This window comes from Chinchilla lanigera, unplaced genomic scaffold (assembly GCF_000276665.1).
Source record: "Chinchilla lanigera isolate Chin_1 unplaced genomic scaffold, ChiLan1.0 scaffold00054, whole genome shotgun sequence".
Classification (NCBI taxonomy): Eukaryota; Metazoa; Chordata; class Mammalia; order Rodentia; family Chinchillidae; genus Chinchilla; species Chinchilla lanigera.
This window is the reverse complement of record NW_004955455.1, coordinates 12,308,050-12,326,387: the sequence shown is the minus strand read 5'-3', so window position 1 is coordinate 12,326,387 and position 18,338 is coordinate 12,308,050. Positions and strand designations below refer to the sequence as shown.

Below are 18,338 nucleotides of genomic sequence, written 5' to 3'. Positions count from 1 at the left end.
CCCCCCGTTCCTACCTGGGACCTCAGAGTCTCCTTGTGCCTCCCTGAGGATTGTGGGAGCTCAGGAGGCATTTCTCTCAAAAATTGAAGTAATGCTTTGCTTGGAAGACTTGGAGCCTGAGTCATCTCTTAGGTCAAAACTCCTGTACCTGTAGGGAGAGCAGGGTGGGTCCAAGAGGGCTGGGGACCGGGCATCTGGGAAAGGGTTGAGCTGGGCCAGAGGAACAGGGTGTGGCCCTGGGTTGATGACAGGCCCAGAAAGGAAAGGGGTCTGACCAGCGTATATAGGAGCCCAAGCCCTAGAGCAGGGTGTTGTCCTGGTGATGCAGCCATCTTCCTACCTTCAAACCTGCACACCCAGATTTAAACAGACCTGCATGCAGTTAATTATACTGGCGGGGGCGGGGCTTCCTTTGCTGTGAGTCCTCCCTGAAGGGAGCCTTGGTAGATAATGGGGAGAACACGATTTGGAGTCACAGTCGGCTTGTGCAGCTTCCTAGGTGACCTAAAAAGTCTCCTCACTTCCCCTTTAGGGGGTGCCAGGCTGTTTTCTCACCCATGAAATATTGGAGGAAATAACTCCCAGGAGTATCATGAGATGAAATGAAAGGAAGCAAAGGCATGTGACAGGACTTTGTAAACTGAAATGCAGAACACACTGGGTACCATTGTTATTGACTGGATGATTGGAATAGGTGGGTAAGGTTACCTGTAGCGGCCTCAGAGGCGAGAAGCTGGGGCAGAAAAGCCCAAGGTGTGAAGGGAAACTACCTTCTCAGGCCGTGAAAGTTGGAAGAACGGCCAAATGCTGTCCTGAGTGGACTGGCCTCTCAGGCATCATCAATCCACTCAACCCAGAGGCCTATGGAGAGCAGGGAGCCTGTCAGTCCAGCAGCTCCTCCCTGGAGAAAACAGGACAGGTGGCTAGCAGTAAGAGCAGAGCGATGCAGTGCCTCTCTCAAATATCCCTCAGAGCTCCCTGCCCCATCCGTGGTCTCTTGACTGAAGATGTCCTTTGTAACCAAGAAGGTAAAATGGATCTTTAAAAGTCAGCATTTTTTTTTTAAGATAAATTGTTTCTCCAAGCTTCTTCGTGCTGAGAGTGTAAATTGCCACTGGCTAGGCCCGACGCCCAGAAGGATTCAATACTTTTCTCCTCTGCCAGGCCAAAGCCTGGCTAAATCTCCATATGGGGTATTTCCTGGCTTTTGTTCTGCCTGATACTTTTGTGCACTCCAATTTGGTCAAATGATAGAGAAACTCATTTCCCCCATTTTCATGGGCTTTTGATTGTAGGTGGGTGGAAGAACCCAAAAACCTACAGAGCCAGAACTTGGATCCAGACCCAGTCCAGCCCCTTGGGTCAGCTCGGAGGCAGGCTGAGATGGAGACAGTGGTGTTTCCAAAAGGCTTTCATTAGTCACCTCCAAATAATCTATCTCAGTTGACCCATTCAGTGTTTCCCAAACTTCGGTCATGTCAGCATTACCATTTTCCCTTGCTTGCTTATAACTGTACTGTGGATTTAATTTTCTTTCAATGGTTAAACAGTATAGCCCTTTCAGGAAATTTGATACATGGCAGTAAATGAAAAATCAGCCTCTCTGGCCTAGAAATAGAACCTTCTAGAAATAGTTCTAGTAGAAGTAAAAATGGCAAAACCAAAACTGTAGTTAATATTTAGATGTTTGTTCTGCTGCCAGTTGGAGGCTCTGAGTCCTGGGCTTGCTTTGGTAAAATATTAAAAAGAAAAAGAAAAATAGGTGAGACAATCACTTTTCAAGACAAACCAGTACTAAGTTGAGACTTTTTGGTGGTCTCAGAACTGCAAGAGAAGTGAAAAGGAAGGGACAGGGTTTTGTTTGTTTGTTTCTCCTAAGGGACTGGGGAATGGAAAGCTACTGCTTTCCCTGGGAACAAGGAGGAGCCTAGCTCTCACGCGTTCTTTCTCTGGTCTCCCTCAGTGCCAGGAAACGCCCCATCCCTTACTACCGGCCCAGCCCCTCATCGTCCAGCAGCCTCAGCAGCGCCTCCTGCTGGTACAGCAGTAGCAGCAGCCGTTCACCCAGCCGCAGCTATTCCAGGAGCCGCAGTGAGAGCCGCAGCCGAAGTCGGAGCCTGAGCCGGAGCCGGAGCAGGACCCGCAGTAGCAGCAGCTCCGGCTCTCGCAGCCCCAGCCTGGGTTCCCTGAGCCGGAGTCGGAGCCGGAGCCGGAGCCGGAGCCGGAGCTACAGCTCAGCAGACAGCTACTCTAGCACGAGGCGCTAAGCAAAGGTTGTCCCTTGAGCCAGCTGCTCTGGGGACTTTTTTGGCTCTGCCAGCCTCTCCTACACCTGTCCTCCTTACCTTCTTGCTGGTGACAGATATGCAGGGCTCCTGGACCCTGTCCTGCCTGCTTTCCTGGGGAGGAGGAAATGAGGGCATAGGGGCTGCACCTCCCTGTGTGAAGTTGCTAGGAGCCTCTACCAGCACCACCCTGGGGCTCAACTCAGGCCTGGGCATATGGAGAGAATTTTTTTTTTTTTTTTTTGCATCACCTCACCGTTTTGTGAGAAGCAGTGGGTCTGTGACTCAAAAGCTCTGAACCCGGCTAGCAATGTGTGGAGACAACTCTGCTCACTCACTGCTTGAAAGATGTGTACAGAAGGCCAAGAGCGACTCATGCCACCTGCCCTTGTTTTCATTCTTGCTACCATCCACTCTCATAGCTGCATGTTTATGGGCCCCCATTCCAAGAACAGGTGAGAATGGAGGCCAAGGGCAGTTGAGGTCCGAGGTAAGCAGCCAGGCCTTTAATCTCCCTAGATGGGCAGAGCTAAGCCTGGGGGGCCTTGGGTCCTAGAAGAGAGGACAAGCATAGGGGACATGGGCATCAGAGATGGCGGCAGATGTCAGGGGATTAGAGATGAGATCCCTGGTTACAAGTGTAGAAGCAAAAAGGCAGAGGTCACCTGTTACTTCCAATATGCTAGCGTGGTCAGGAGAAGGAGCCCATCAGGTCCCACTGGCACAGAGCACAGGCCACTCCATGACTCACACAAAATACTTCCTGGTTGTTCACAGGGTCCCTGCCACCCCACAGGAAGGGAGCTAGTGGAACAGTCAGGACAGCCCTGACTACTGACCTGCGTCCCCAGTTTGCCTCAGTCCTGCTAGCTGGCACCGATTTAATTCCATGGGACCATCTGCTAAACATTCCCCGGTGCCATGGCCAGCTGCCAGCCCCCAGCGCCAGCCAGTCTGGCCTTGCCCACCAGTTGGCGCCTGTCCACCCCCTCCCCACTCCGTAGACTGCCACACCCCAATGCTACCCGGGGCAGCCTGGCACTTCCCCTCCCACCCTTCAGCCTAAACCATTCTCCTTGCCTCAGGACTTTTGCCAGGATGAAACAAAGACAAAAATTCAGAGAGTCTGCAGGTGAGGGGCTTGAGTGCTCCGTATCTGGAGCTTTTGCTAGTTTCTGAGATTTCTTATCAGCTTGGGAAAGCCCTGGATTCATTTTTGCTCTCACTCACCTTCCCCCTGCCTGGGGCCAGGCAGCAAGGGTAAGCTGCCCTCTGACACACAAATACCACCAGCTGCTTCATCCGCAGGAGGCACTGAGAACACACAAGCCAGGGAGGAGCTCCCTAAAATAACTCCAGGGCATCCCCCTCACCAGCTGCATGGCTTTCCGGAGCCTTGTGGGCGAGTCTCAAGTTTGTGGTGGCAGTAGCAACGGGACAGGGCATGTAAGGAGGAGGACAATGCCCAGCTTGAGTTTTAGCCTTCCCGCTCCAAGGAAAATGCTTGGAAAACCCGTTTTTTCTTGGACGCGGTAATCTCTCCCCACCTGATCTTTCCCATCACATCAGCTCCCCCACTCTGAGGGAGGAGATGACAACTCCCCAAGGGCGGCAACCACTCTGAAAGTCCTTCCTCCAGCACAAGAGAGGAGCAAGTGTCTCCAGGCTGCAGTGCAGAACCTGGCCTTCTCACGATGGCCTCTAGCCCAGACCAAAGCCTGTCCACCAGACTCGTGGATTTCAATGCTGTCACTGCAGAAGGCCGGATGGCAGGTGCCTGGGACAAGGGCGGGTGCGCCGGGAGGACATGTACAGCAACTGTAAATAACCCTCTTCCCCGCCCAGGAACCCAGACTGGACTCCAGTCTCTCTTCATGGAGACAAAGGCTTCCTGAAGCCACCCAACCTCCTTAGTAGGTTGGCTGAGAGGGCCTGGGCACCTCCCATGCACACTGTCTTTGTTCAGACACTTCCAGGGGACCATTTTGCCTACGGCTCCTAGCAAAACTTTTATTTATTTTATTTATTTATCTATTTGTTTATTTATTTATTTATGTGATGATAGCTTTCTTTCATCCCTAGCGGTATTTATTTATTTATTCATTTACTTATTTATACGGGAAGGATTTTTTGTGTGTATGTATGTTTGTATGTGTTTCGGGAGGTGGGAGAACTTGTAAATTAGTTTTATGCATCTCTGAAGCTGAGTCCAGAACATTCTGGAGTTGGCCCAGAAGCACACGAGTCCCCAGGTTTATTACTCAGTGAGACGTTGAGAAGTTCAGGCCCGTGACCCAGACCCTGCTCACCAGCTATCTCACGGAGGTATTAGGAAGAGAAGGGCAGCCAAAGAGCTCATGAGCTAAGACACTGGCTTGACCCCATGGTGTCACAGCTAACATCAGGGGCTGGAGTCTAAAATTAGCACTTATAGTAAAACTGTACAAAATTGAAATTCCTAGTAACAAGCCGTTTGGGAGGCACCTGGGCTGCAGTTAGGAAATAAGATAAAATAGAGGGAACATCCAGATGTTTCCCCCAAGGACGTAATTTCTGAGCCCATCCCTGGAAACTAGGATTCACAAATCCTAATCAGTCCAGCCTCTCACAACTGACAGTATCTTCTAGCTGCTGGCTGCAGAGGGTTCTTGCCCTTTCCAAAGCCACCGTCCATGGCCTTGCACTTGTCAGCTTGTCTGGTCCAGCTTTGGATTTGGTGAAACTTTTGCAGCATCCCTGGTTGTTTTCCTGGCAATGTGGCTACCCGGCCCTAACTCAACCAAGGGAGCATCCTTATCCCAGGGAAAGCTTGCAGGAAGTTGGTTAGCTGCCTCCCAGGGGGAAATTCTCTCTCCACCCTGTGGTATATTTCTCTAATTTCTTTTACACTTCTTGTATTCTATCCAAAAATAGAATTCTTGTTGAGGCACCGGTAACTTCAATTAGCCAAAGTCATCATTCCCTAGTATTGCTGTTGCTGTGTCTGCTTTATCCTCACTACCTTCTGCTCCCAGCAAATAGATAGATCGCTAGAAGGACTTGGCTCAAAAACCACCATCCAAAATGGGAGGGGAAGCAGCATGAGATCCGGCAGTATGACACCCAAGCCCTTTGCCCTTCCTGCGGTGGGTGTGCAGTAAATGAGTGAAACTGGACAGAGTGATCCCTTTCCTGGGTCAAAGTTCTCACCTCTTTGAAGTGAAAATCTTTTTGAGAAATAATCACAAATGTTGACTTGAAGCCTGGAAGACTCACCAAAGACAGTAGGTTTCACTGAGACTCAGAGGAAAGACGAGAAGAGCTTCAAAAATTTTTAGGAGGTTTTCAATCATGAGAATGAAAATGAAAAGCAAGATATAAATCCCTTTCAGTTCGTTAGAAAAAGCTAACTGAAAACCCTCAGCATAGAACCATTCCAGTTCAACGAAGTTGACCACACTGCTGTCTGCTTCCTTCTTGGAAGGAAGCTCGGTATTTCAGCGGCAGAATAAAATGAAGAATTTGGAAAGACAGAAGGAGCTCAGTTTCAGTCAGCCTCCTTTACTTCATTTGCCCCAAATGTTTGGCTTGTAAAGGTCAAAATTTAGGGTACTGCCAGAGGTTGCAGAAAGCGTTTTTCCCCCTTCTCTAGCCCAACTTCCAGTTTTCTCCTGCTGTCATCTTTTCACTTCTTGTTTCCCACAAATATTCAAAAGTAGTCTCGTGTGCGCACATCTTGCTTTGTTTTCCCCTCCAACTGAATAGGAATGTTGGTCTGATAAAATAGCATCAGAAACAAAATTCCTTAAAACATGTCCCCCTCTCCTACTGGCTAACTGAACCCAGCTGAAAAATTTAAACCAGGTATGTCATGTCATGAAGTTGGTTTTTTTGTTTGTTTGTTTGTTTTATAATTGAAACCTCTCCTTTCTTATTTCTACACCAAATGAGCCCATGATCGACATGATCATCGTCTTCTCTGCCTGTGGCCAGTTTGTGTTTGTTTGGGTGTTTGGGTGTTTACTTTCTTTCATTTTGTTTTGTTCTTGTTTTCGTTTTTCTCGGTAGCTGTTGCTTTGCGTTGTAAATACTTATGATGGGGACCCCTCATCAAAACATGGATTATTTAATAATTTATTTCCTATTTATTGAGTGGCACTGGGAAAGGGGAGGGACCACCTCCTCCACTGAATTGTTATTGAAAATCGGTCCATCTCTCAGCTCAGATGCTGCTGGCTGCAGCAGGGCATTATCACCCAGGTAATGAGCGCTAGAATCACCGAACAAATTGGAATTGGCAGAAACGGAGGCTTCCGTCATACAAATTAAACCCAAATGGAACTAAAACACTGGTTATCTCCAGGAAAACCTCATTTAGATGGAAATTAATTGAAGAATCAAATGCCTGTGCACGAACCAATTTATATTAAAAAGTCACAACTCCTTGAAAGAAAAAAAAAGAAAAAAAAGAAAATTGTACCCCTGCTTCTCCAGGCAAGAGAAGCTATGCTTTACCTTCTAATGAGCTGAACCAGAGACTGGAATGGCATTCCTTTGTGACTTTGTTGCCTGTGTGTCTGTGGGGATGAAATGAAATTGGTCCTGGGCCTCAGTCTTATCATCTGTAAAGTGGGGCTTAACCTAAGTGTTGTTGGCAGCATGGGGTGGGGGACTTTAGCACTGATGCTGTTGACTCCATACTGTTGGATAGTGTCTGTGTGTCTTCTGCTGTAGGCCAAAGGGCACCCACTAATGAAAGAAACAAAAAGGCAGGACATGGACATCATTTGCTGAGAGAGTTTACAACAGCTGGATCTTACAGTCAGATCAAGAACACCTAGAGGTGTCGTGCACCTTGATAACTCTTTGTAATCTGGGTTAAAATCCTCTGTACTTAGCTTGAGCTTCTCTCCAAGCCCACCGATCCTGAGTCGCCATGGGAAAGACCTAGCTGGCTTTGCCAGGGCCTGGATTTAACTACTGTTCATTGTCAGACCATATTTTGTACAATCCATTCCAATAAGCCAGTGATATAAGTCCTATGACCACTTTTCAGATGGGAAAACTGAGGCTCAGGAGGGAACTTTCATGCTCAAATTCCCTTAAGCTTGGATCTGCCTAACTCCATGTCCCCACACTCCCTTGGTAGCTCTTTCTTCAGGGACCTATGCTGTGAAGACTTTTTCTTCCACACTGTGTCTCTTCTCTCCCCACTCTTAGCTGTTCCTTCAAGTGGTAACTGGCCTGGGAGCTAGCAGAATCTACCACCTTGGCCCAGGTCTCAGTGTACCTCAAACTCATGTCTCTTTATTGAGGTCTGGCACTACCATTTGGAAAATCTCAAGTTGGTGAGAGGACCCCTCACCAACCCAGCTCAGCCTGACGAGCCAGTCTGCCTGGAGCATCCACATCAGGAAGAAAGAAACTGCTGTGTCCTCCAGCATCCTAGGCCAGTGTCCTCTGCCCAGCGACACAGTGGCCGTGGCTTGCCTGATTTTTGGTTTCCACAGCTAAGCATCACCTTCCCGGGGTTTCCGGGTTTTCAGTCTGTATGAAACAAGTCTCTGTTCTAATTAAAGGTCCCATGGTATGGTGTTCTCATAACTGGCCCAGCGTGCTCTGTCTACATGGGATATACAGAGGAGGGAGGGAGACGGAACTCTTACACAGCACCTGCTGCATGTCATACATGCTCATGGTGCCCAGATCACTCCTTTAATCTTCCAAACATGCCAGAGAGTATTTGAGTTTCACGTACACATTAGCAGCACCTGTGGCACACCTTAGGAGACCTTTCCAGAAGTACGTTACGCGAATTGTCTTAGATATAACTATACTGCCATCAGACAACAGTACAATCTGCACTGACAGCATTTGGGGTAGGTGTTGGGGTCTTGTTACTACCAAGAAGGGAACTGAAGCCTGGGAAAGTAAAGCCATGAGCTCAACAGCCAGGCTCTAGAGTTGGTGACAGAGTCCTGACAGGCTGATTCCACTCCTCCTTGAGCAACGAATAGCCAGCCTTCTTCAGTCCCGTTGTTTTGTCTGGAGACTTTGATCACTGGGAGCAAGTTCAGTGTTGGGCACAGACTTTTAGAGTCCAAAGATTTGGGTTCAGGTCTAGGTCCTACCTCTATGAGCTCAGGGGCACTGGATGACAGCTACACCCTGTGAGTGTCTGGTTTGCTCATCTGTAAAATGAGAGAGCAACAGCTACCTCCCTGGGCTGTTTTTGGAAGCTAAATGAGATGGTAGATTTTTTTTAAAAAAACGCAGTGCTTGGAAAGCACTTAATGAATGCTAGTGAACAAAATTACTGTTTTCTAAATTGAACCTGAGCTGCGGCCGTGGAGTTCATGTAGACAGCCCAAGGCAGCCAAGTTGGAAAAATGAGGGCCTGTAATGCCCTCCGTGGAGGCCTCCAGAAATGTTGTCAGTGTAGAATTAGAATGTGTCTTTCCCTCCAGGGCAGGGGTTGAAGACAGCCAGGCAGCAGGCAGGTGAGGGGAGTGGATGAGGTTAGACTGCGGGGAAATGGGGAGCCCGGTATCCATAGACCAGGTAAACATCTCAGGTTAGTGTTGCCAAATCTCCAACTTTTCAGCCAAATCTGATTTTTAGCTAAAATCTCTTGATTTTTTTTTTAAAAAAACATGTTCATAACTCCTTGCTTTTCCCAGCACTGTATGAGTCAAAATGTGTGTGTGTGTGTGTGTGTGTGTGTGTGTGTGTGTGTGTACAGGAATGATATGTCATCCTAGGGGCCACGGAGGAGGACGTGTCTCACCCTTCCCTCCATCCCCAGGGCTACCAGGGGGTCCTTCCACCGCCCCTTCACACAGTTGAGTTAGGGAGGAATATCAAATAAAACAGGTTGCAACCTTGCTAGCCGTGTGTGCTGCCCAAGTAGAAATATGCCTTGGAATTCAACTGAAAGGAATAACCTCCTTTGGGTACATCTATAACTATCCTCACATTGGTTTCTTTCTTTTAAAACACTCTTAAGTAAAGCACCACCAGTGTCTCACGCTGAGGCTTCATCACTAAATAATAATAATTAACACTCATTATTAATAATAACTTTTTATGGGCTGACTGTCAAGTGCTATATGTACCCAACAACTTATTTTATTTTCACAGTGCTACTTAGCTCTATTTGGCAGATGACAAAGTTGAGGTTCTGGACACAAGGCTGCACTGCCCACACTGGGTATTTGGAGCTGGGTCTGTGGCTCCCTGTGCCACTTCTGCTACACCTCTTTATGCCCAAAGCTGTGCACCTCATCAAGTCAGAGCTAGCTGATAAGACAGCTTTTACCAGAAAGTACGGCTGCCAAGAGGCTGTCCCTGCGACTGATGTCAGCTTCCTCTTGGTGATTTGTGGAGAGACCTTTCTTTACCTTTCCATCTCCTGCTCTGGCTCTCAGTTACAGGAATCCAAGAGTTTGTTTTTCCAGTGATTGGCCTGAGCAGGCGCTCCACCCCCTCCCAGCCCATGCTGTCCTGGCTGCAGAGAGGAACCTTCTTCCGGAGAGCTTTCTGTAACCACCAGGCAGAATGCAGCTGCCTGAGGGCCAAGAAGCGGTGGCCATGCATTCAACACCCCAGACACACATTTAGCCTTTCTACTCGGTGACAGACAGGGGACTGAAGGGTAGGAGAAACCATCTCTGAAAGCAAAACTTCCAAAAGCCAGGGCTGACTCCTGCCTTCCTGCAACACCCTAAGCAAATGCTACTCTACCTGTTAAAAGGGGTTGAATTAAGCCAGAGGTTTTTTACCCTGGCTGTGCATTAAAACCACCTGTGAACTTTGTGCAACTACACACGCTTGGGTCTCATTGTTCAGAGAAGAAACATCCCAGAGGGTGGCTGTTGGTTGTCAGTGTGTCTGAAAGGCCTCCTAAGGCATTCTAATATGAAACCAGGCTGGAGAAGCACTGAATTAGATGGTGCCTAAAATGCCATCCAGCTCCAATGTCCTGCAGTGCACTACAAGCTGCTACTGTGATGTCAGCAAGGCCAGCAGCAGCAACACCCAGCACTTATGCAGGACCAAGTATGTGCCGGGGATGCTTCGCTCATGTTATCATTAATTACTTAAGTATTCCTCTTCGCAACATCTTTATGAGATAGATGCTTTGTAAGGACCATTTTACAGAAGCACAGACAGGCTTACCCAGGCCACACAGCTGCTAGTGGCATAGCTAGGTGCTAGGATCAGGGTGATTCCAAAGGGCATCTAAAACGGCCATGAAGGGTCAAGAAAGCTGTCACAGGAAAACCTGGCCTTTAGGCAGACGCTGGGTGATGAGTAGGAATTGGCCAAGGAGAGAAAAGGGCTTAGAGAAGAAGAGAAGAGGAGAGAACCTCAGACAGGGCAACTGTGTGCGCCCAGGGCCCATGCAGGAAAGCCCCTGCAGGAAGTTGGTTCCCATCCCCCACCCCATGTGCTGTCTTCCACAGCACTTAGTACTACCTGTAATTGCTTTGTTTATTTGTTTAGTGCCCATCTCCATGAGGACAACAGCCTTCTCTGTCTTGTTCATCCGGTATGCCCAGCAGGGAGTGCCTTGCCTGGCACATGGCCTCTGTCAAATGATTGCATCTGCCCAGGATTGCCAGCTCCATTCTCTTCCAGGACCCATTCATTTGTGAGCTGGGCAATTTTTAGTTTATAGGAAGGGACAGAGTAGAGAGCGTAGCTCAGAGGATTGTGGCAAGGCAATGCCATGTCCCACACAAAGACCCTCAGGATCTCTCATGCACACACCTTGGGAAGGGGCGAAGGTAACATAGATAGAAGGTGGACATAGTACCTACTATTCAGCCAGCACTGTGTGAGGCACTGGAGAGATACCCTCGTATTAGAGAATGGTGCCGTTTTTAAATGGAGTGGCTAAAGCAGACTTGGGAGTCAGAAATACCTGGATATGAGCCTGTCTCTTCTACCTTCTAGCCGTGTCTATGTATATATGACCTAACCTGTCTGAGACTCGAGTTTTTTACATTCTTATGGGAAAATAGAAGTATCAGTCTCAGAAGACTGCTGTGAAGATCAGTAGAGGTTGTTCTCATAGGATATTTAGCAAAGTGTCTGCCTGAGTTAGTAACATTGTCACTGATCCTGAGAACAAGAAGGCAACAGAGAGATACACATTACCCTGTGCACCCAGGGTGGAGGAAGGAAAGCTGGACAGGCCCAATGATAGCTCAGGTAAGCTCATGACAAGTTTCTGGGAGGATTCCAGGTCAAATCATCTCTTCTCACCTTTCGCCACCAAATTCTTCCCCATGCCTGACAGCACTGACACGTTGTCAACATTTTCTACCCAAGCTGTTCTAGTATCAGTGCCTCCGTGGGGAGATAAGGAGCACCGTTCATGCCTGTGCTCCCAGGGTGGGATTACTTTTCTAGTTACCATTCTCTGGAATATTATTCTGCACCATTAACTATGGCCAGCCTGCAGGTGATCATGATTCATAGCAACTTTTGTTTTTCTCCCTTTGCTTGGAAATTGGCCACATACTTTCTCAATGTCCAAAACTGGTTCCCTTTGACAATCAACTCTCAAATCTAAACCCAAAATAAACAACACCAACCACATCAAGTAATCATATTGCCAAAGGGAAACAGGCTTGGAGTTGGCACACACACACACACACACACACACACACACACAGTCTTTCCCCTTCAGCCTCCCTTCCCTCAAATCTTATTCTAAATTAAGGCACTCCATAACATCTCATACTTTAGCTTCGTAGAGTCTGTAAGCCATCTGAAATCCCAAGCAGAGTTTTCTGTATGAAAACATCAGCATTTCAGTACAGAGGAACCCATATTTCCCACCACTTTTCTAAAGGAATTTAGTTTAAAGAAATTTTTAGGATGCTCTTGCAAAAATCTATCTTCATTCTCTCTGGATATGGCAAATTTTTTAGTTGTCTCCGCAAAACCATTCTTCTTTTACCTGTGGTCATGAAATCCTTCAATGTTTAAGTTTAGAACTACTCAGATAAAGACTGTATTTCCCAGACTCCTCTACAGGTAGTTTTTCCCATGTGACTACTTTTAGCCAATGAGATGCAGGTGGATGTTTCACAAGGTAGCTCCCAAAGATTTCTATAAAAGGCATTTGCCATGTGCTCTTCTTTCTTCATTCTTTCCTTCTGTTGGCTATCTGGAAGGTAGATGTGATTGCCAGAACTTGAATGACAAGCTAGCTCATGTGGTAGCACTGGAAATGGAGCTCATACAGATGGAGAAATATGCTAGGAGGAGTTTCAGTCCCATAGGATTTTAGAGGCAAGTGCATCAGCCCAGCAATGGGCAGAATGTCTCTGAACTTCAACATTAGGAAGAAATAAACTTTACTCTTGTTTCAGCTACTATTATTTTGATGGTCTGTTGTGCACAGATAAGGCTTATTCTAATTCATATTCAGAGTGAAGCTAAAACACCTGCCCAAAGGAGAGCGCTTATTCATATCTCTCCATCACCAATCTCTGTATATTCTCCTCAGCTCTTCTAGACTTCCTCCCACTCCATGCACAAACCTTAAGAAACTTCTTAAGCTGAACACGCCCATGAGCTGCCACCCTCAGAATTAAAAAACAAAGCATTTGCAAAACAGTTGCCTGACATCATGGTTGACAGCTGGTCAAACCAGCTCCCGATCTAAGGCTTAGATTATCTGGGAGAGGGCATTCAAGACTGCGGACCTCCCAACTCTTTCCCAAAGAACTCAGAGCCACACTCTGTATATAAGGTATGACTGAAATAGATAGTAAATGTTTAATTTTTAAAAAATCATTGTAATAAGACATACTGCCATTAATATTCTGTAAAATACTCCCCCCCCCCAAACACACACACACTTCAAACGTACATATCCCATTTTTCTTGCCCCTTTCTGAGGCAGGTCTGGAAGTCTTCTTACATGACTGTCTTCACAAGGCATGATCAAAAAATACAGTGAATGTTGCTGGCAGTACCAAACAATGGAAAGGCAGGCTTATAAATACATTATGATGTGTCCTTGTCTACTTTACTGGATCTAGCACTGTGTGACTTCTGACTCTTCCCCAAAGTCAAAATGACCACCATAGACAAATGTTTTGAGTCAATTTAGGACATTGAGATAGCACAACCAGACACTCATGACAGAGGACTTCCAGAACTGCTTCAGAAAATGGCAAGAACAATAGCATCAGTATGTTCAAAATGATGGGTAATATTTTGAAAACTATGTGTCTTTTACTGTAATAAACTTTTTAAAAAACAAATTTTAACATTCATTGTATTTTTGATCATGCCTTATAAGGGGCTTATAATTGTATGTGTCATAATGTCTTAAGAAATATGTACAGCTTTCTCTGCCGTGCTTTTGGCAGACCAGGAGAAATAATGCTTTATCCCTCAGAACAACATTAGCGTGGAAAATGGTCTTTTAAATACAGCAATGCCAACAACCACCGAGAGACACAATTAGAAAGTCTATCCGTCAGAATTAGCCAGTTATTCTGCAGTAACAAGTAAGTCCAAGACTTCTTCCTTTGAAAGAACAGAGATTTATTTCTCATTCATGTGCACCTTGGACCTGCAGGGACAGCCTAGGCACCTGTGATGGTAATGACAATGATGTGGAGGATCATAGCGCAAAGGGGAAAAGAATTCACCCAAGAGTCTTGCCTGAATGGCACCAAACATCTCCCATCAGTATTAAAGACTTTGAACTATCAGAGACAGACATAATTTCTCCTTACAACTCATTGGCTACAACTATTTACAGTGCCCTCCTGAACCACAGGGCATCCTGAAGTGTCTTGCCACCTACTATGTACCCAGAAAGTGGGAGAAGCAGAAACCAGAAACGCTTGGTAAACGACATTAATGACAACCACATTTCACAAACTTTATTGAACCCCTATTATATGCTGAGCTCTATTCTAGGTACCAGTGATACAGCTGTAAACAGTCAGACTGAAGTCCCTACCCTCTACCTTTGTGCAGCATTCATGGTAATGGAGAGGCAAGTAACCTACAAAGAATTAGAGATGAAAAATACTACTAGTTAGTGGCAAAGGCTATGAAGAAAATTAAATTAGCCAGTATGAGAGAACCTGACTTTAGACTATGTGGTTAGAGAGTTCCCTGAGGAGGTGAAACCTAAGTAGAGACACAAATGAATTAAGAGCCCAGATACATGGAGGCCCGGGTGGGTGGGTGGGTAATATTCTAGGCTGTCAGAACAGCAGGACAAAAGACCTCAGGCAGGACTATATGCTTAGCTCTTCTGTTTGAGGGACACAAAGGAACCCTGGGTGAGTGAAATACTTTGAGTCAGGGGAAGACAATAACAGAAAATGAGATGACAAAGTAGCCAGAGGTCTTTATTTCCTTCCTTAAACCTTTCTGTATCTGAAATCACTTTAATTGTATATTTTGTTTATTTACTGAGATGCTCAAAATCAGGGACTGGTTTCAGACACTGCTTCCTCTCTCCCCTTTAGGCTAGTGCTTTGCACATAATCACTGAATAAATATGCAATGAAGGAAGGAATGAGTAAATGAACAGACTGTATCTCCCACTCCCTGCTTCTGCTATTCCTCATGTGTTCGTTGAATGGCACTACCGCCCACCCCCTTGCCTGGGTCTAAAAACAAAGCAACACATGGGATGTAAGCTTCCCCTCCCCTTTCTTCCAGTCACCCACTCAACATGCTGCATTAGTCAGTTTTCATCACTGTGACCAAATACATGAGGAAAACAAATTAAAGGACGGAAGATTTATTCTGGCTTGTGGTTTCAGAGGGCTCAGTCATCGTCAGCTGGCTCTGTTGCTTTAGACCTGTAGTGAGGCAGAAATAGCGTGGTGGAAAGACATGGTAGAAAAAAGCTGCCCATTGCAGGGTAGCCAGGAAGCAGAGAGAAAGAGAAAGATGTAGAGAAGAAGGGACCAGGGACCAGATGTAATCCCCAAGGGCACACTCCCATGATGCACTCCCTTCATCTAGGTTCCACCTCCTGTTTCCATCACCTCCAGTAGTGACATCAAAGTATGTTCTCATCAGTGTATTAATCTACTTGGTGAAGTTAGAGCCCTCATGACTGATCACTTCCTCCAAAAGCCCATTAGTACAATTAAGCCTTGAGCACGTGAGTTTTGGGGGACTATTTCAGATCCAAACCAAAACACTTGATCTGCTTCTTTACCTCTCCTCAACCAACAACTTCACCCAAGACCTCATTTTACCTGAACCACAACTGCCTCCTGCCAGTCACCCAGGAGTCCTGTCTCCACAACACACTTTCCACAGATGCCAGCAATTTTCCCCAAACTCAGTTTTTATCACCTCCTTCTCCCTCCCCAAATAGTTTGGTGTTTCTTCACTGTGCTCAGGACAAAGCCTAACTCTTGAACGGGATGAACAAGGACTTCTGTGACCAGCTCAAACCCATCCCTTTGACCATTTCCTTTCACAATCCACACTGACAAATACTCTGTGAGATAGATGCTGCATTAGTCAGCTTTCCATCACTGTGATAAAAAACCTGAGTTAAATAAGAAATAAAGTTTCAGGTCATGGTTGCTTGGCCTTCTTACCTTGGGGCCTGTGGTGAGGCAGCACATCCTGATGGGAAGCATGTAGCAGGCACATCTCATGACATCCAGGAAGCAAAGAGACAGGAAGGAGCCAAGATCTCAATCTTCCCTTCAAGGTTACATCCCCAGTGACCTAACTTCCTTTCAGTAGGTCCCACCTCTTAAAAGTGCCATGACCTCCGAATAGCACCACATGTTAATGGCCAAGCCTTACCTACCTGAGCCTTTGAGGAATACTTAGGACCCAAACCATAGTAGGTACTAGGTCACTCAGAGAAGCACAGGAGAAAACTTAAACCCAGATCTGATCAATTTTCTACCCACCATATTTTACCTCCCTTCATAAGCAGTAAGTACTAATACTAGCACTTCCTGAAAACTCCAGTTAGTCGAAGGATTAGTCCCTTGGATGCAGAATTGCTGTTTGAGCCATGACAGGAAGTCTTGGGAGTCGCGAAAACAAGGGGACTCCTCAGTCTCTGCTCAGAAATAAGGAGCAGAGTCCTGGGCTGCAGTATCCATCAATGACACTGGGTGGGGGCAGGGCAAGTGGCTCCCTGAGTCCCTTCTCTGGGGTGCATTAGTGGAGAAGGGCTGCCATGGAGTCTGCCAAGTGCCTGTGCCAGCACGGAACATCTTCCAAGTAGCAAGTATGGAAGTAAGGATCTTTCTTCTACTTGACCCGGTACCAGCTCAGCTCAGGCAGCCTCCAGGCCTCTGAAAGTCAATGTGTCTTTTGCATCATTTGCTTTCCTAAGAAGTTCTGGGAAGGCTGGGAGAAGATTCCAGAGAAATAAGGCTGGGAAGCAAATGGGGGAAGAGGTAGCCCAGCCTCCTTCTTGGGGTTAGAGAACCATGCTCTGGCCAGGCATGTGATGGAGGCAAGTGACAAGGCCCCCTGACACAGCTCCAAGTGCAGGCTTTGGAGGTACAGAGCTGACCGTGTGTTGAAACTTCTCAGTGGGAGAGTGTGGTTAACAATCGTGCAACTTCTTCAAAGACCAAGGAAACTAAAAGAGGTGACTCACGTAAGGCGCTTAGAAGAGCTTGGCACATGATTTTGTGTTCATCAAGAACACAAAAGCTGGAGTCGGATTGCTGTGAAGATTAGTAGCTGTATGACCTAGGGCAAGTTGTTTAATCACTCTGTACTTCCATAGCACCATTTGTGAATGGGGGCAAAAATACCTATCTTAGAGCAATTTGGGTGAAAATTGAATACCTCAATTGGCATATATATATCTCACTGGTACAAAATAGTAAATAAGGTTTTGTTATCATCATCATCATCATCATCATCATCATCATTATTCCTGGAGGTGACCAGGAAGTAAATAAATAATTTTGGATAGTCCCATAAATAATTTTGGATTAGTCCCATAAATAATTTTGGATAAAATAATAGGAGGAAGTTAGAGCTCAATAAATAAGCATTACTCACCTGAGATTATTGACTTGCTTAGGAAAAGAATATGTGGGTTGTTAACTTTATTTTGTTTGTCTTCTCAGAGGAAAGAGGCCTGGGCTTGAAAGTAAGACAGACTTGGATTCAGAATCCACAAACTGTTGACCATGAGGAAGTCAATTCATGCCTGGAGTCTGGGTTTCCTCTCCTGTAGAACAGGGATGAAAACAGTACAAACTTCTCCAGGACTGCTTTGAGGGTGAAATAAAAGCTTTCTTAGAAAGCTTACAGCACCTTCTACTTCAGACATTTCAGTCAACTTCTCAGAGTCATTTGTTGTGTGTCTAGTCTTGCACAGTGCGGGGCTAGACACTCCAGACTACAGGCTGCCGATGGGATGCTGTCTTTTCTACCAAGGTCTCCTGGCCCCCGCAACACACAGGCACACTGGAGATGCTGCTGTGGGCGTCTTGCCCTCAAGTATGCAGATTCCATTATCCCAGGGGTCTGAGGAAAGAAGGAAGAGAACCTGAGCATAGGTTTTCTGGATCTGGAGCCTAGGTGAATGTGGGAGAATCCCAGAATCCATCTACTCCTCCAACCAGAGCCCCACACCCCTGGAATTGTATGTGACACCAAAGGAAAGACGACCACCAGAAAACCATGCCTTGGAGGATGCAGAGAGCCTCACTCAGCCCTTCTGCCCGCTGACTCAGTCTGGGATGGAAGTGAGGTTGCTGAATGAGATTAGGCAGAGGGTCTGAAGACTGGGATTCCCCTAGAGGAAGAAAGGTTTTTTTGTTTTGTTTTGTTTTGTTTTGTTTTGTTTTGTTTTTACTATAGTAGAATAAAAAAGCACAGACAGGGGCTGGGGATTTAGCTCAGTGGCACAGCACCTGCCTGGCAAGCACAAGGTCATGAGTTCGATTCCCGGTACCAAAAAGAAAAAAAAAAAAAGCACAAACATTCTGCAACTGTCAAACCCTTGTCTTTGTCCTGGCATTACCTGTGTCAGGCCCCTGCTTCTGCCCACTGGCCCCAGTTTCAAAACTGCAGGGTGGT

At 46.5% G+C, this 18,338-nt stretch overlaps 1 protein-coding gene and 1 long non-coding RNA gene across 3 annotated transcripts in view; one reads left to right on the top strand and one right to left on the bottom strand.

Annotated features, from left to right (window-relative positions):
- Nucleotides 1–196, bottom strand: part of LOC102017953 — a 49,787-nt gene extending 49,591 nt beyond the window's left edge. Inside the window, exon 1 of the long non-coding RNA XR_262857.2 lies at nt 15–196. This is a non-coding gene — a long non-coding RNA (uncharacterized LOC102017953). The remainder of the gene's footprint in view (nt 1–14) is intronic.
- Nucleotides 1–7,859, top strand: part of Srrm4 (serine/arginine repetitive matrix 4) — a 154,892-nt gene extending 147,033 nt beyond the window's left edge. Inside the window, exons 13-15 of one of the 2 annotated variants that reach the window (XM_013520453.1) lie at nt 1,964–4,058; nt 4,131–4,198; nt 7,485–7,859. In XM_013520453.1, coding sequence (XP_013375907.1) covers nt 1,964–2,267 — 304 coding nt within the window. In that variant the 3' untranslated portion in view covers nt 2,268–4,058; nt 4,131–4,198; nt 7,485–7,859. Of the gene's footprint in view, nt 1–1,963; nt 4,199–7,484 lie in introns of both variants that reach the window. The other variant, XM_013520452.1, reaches the window with a different exon arrangement.
- The last annotated feature ends 10,479 nt before the right edge of the window (nt 7,860–18,338 follow it).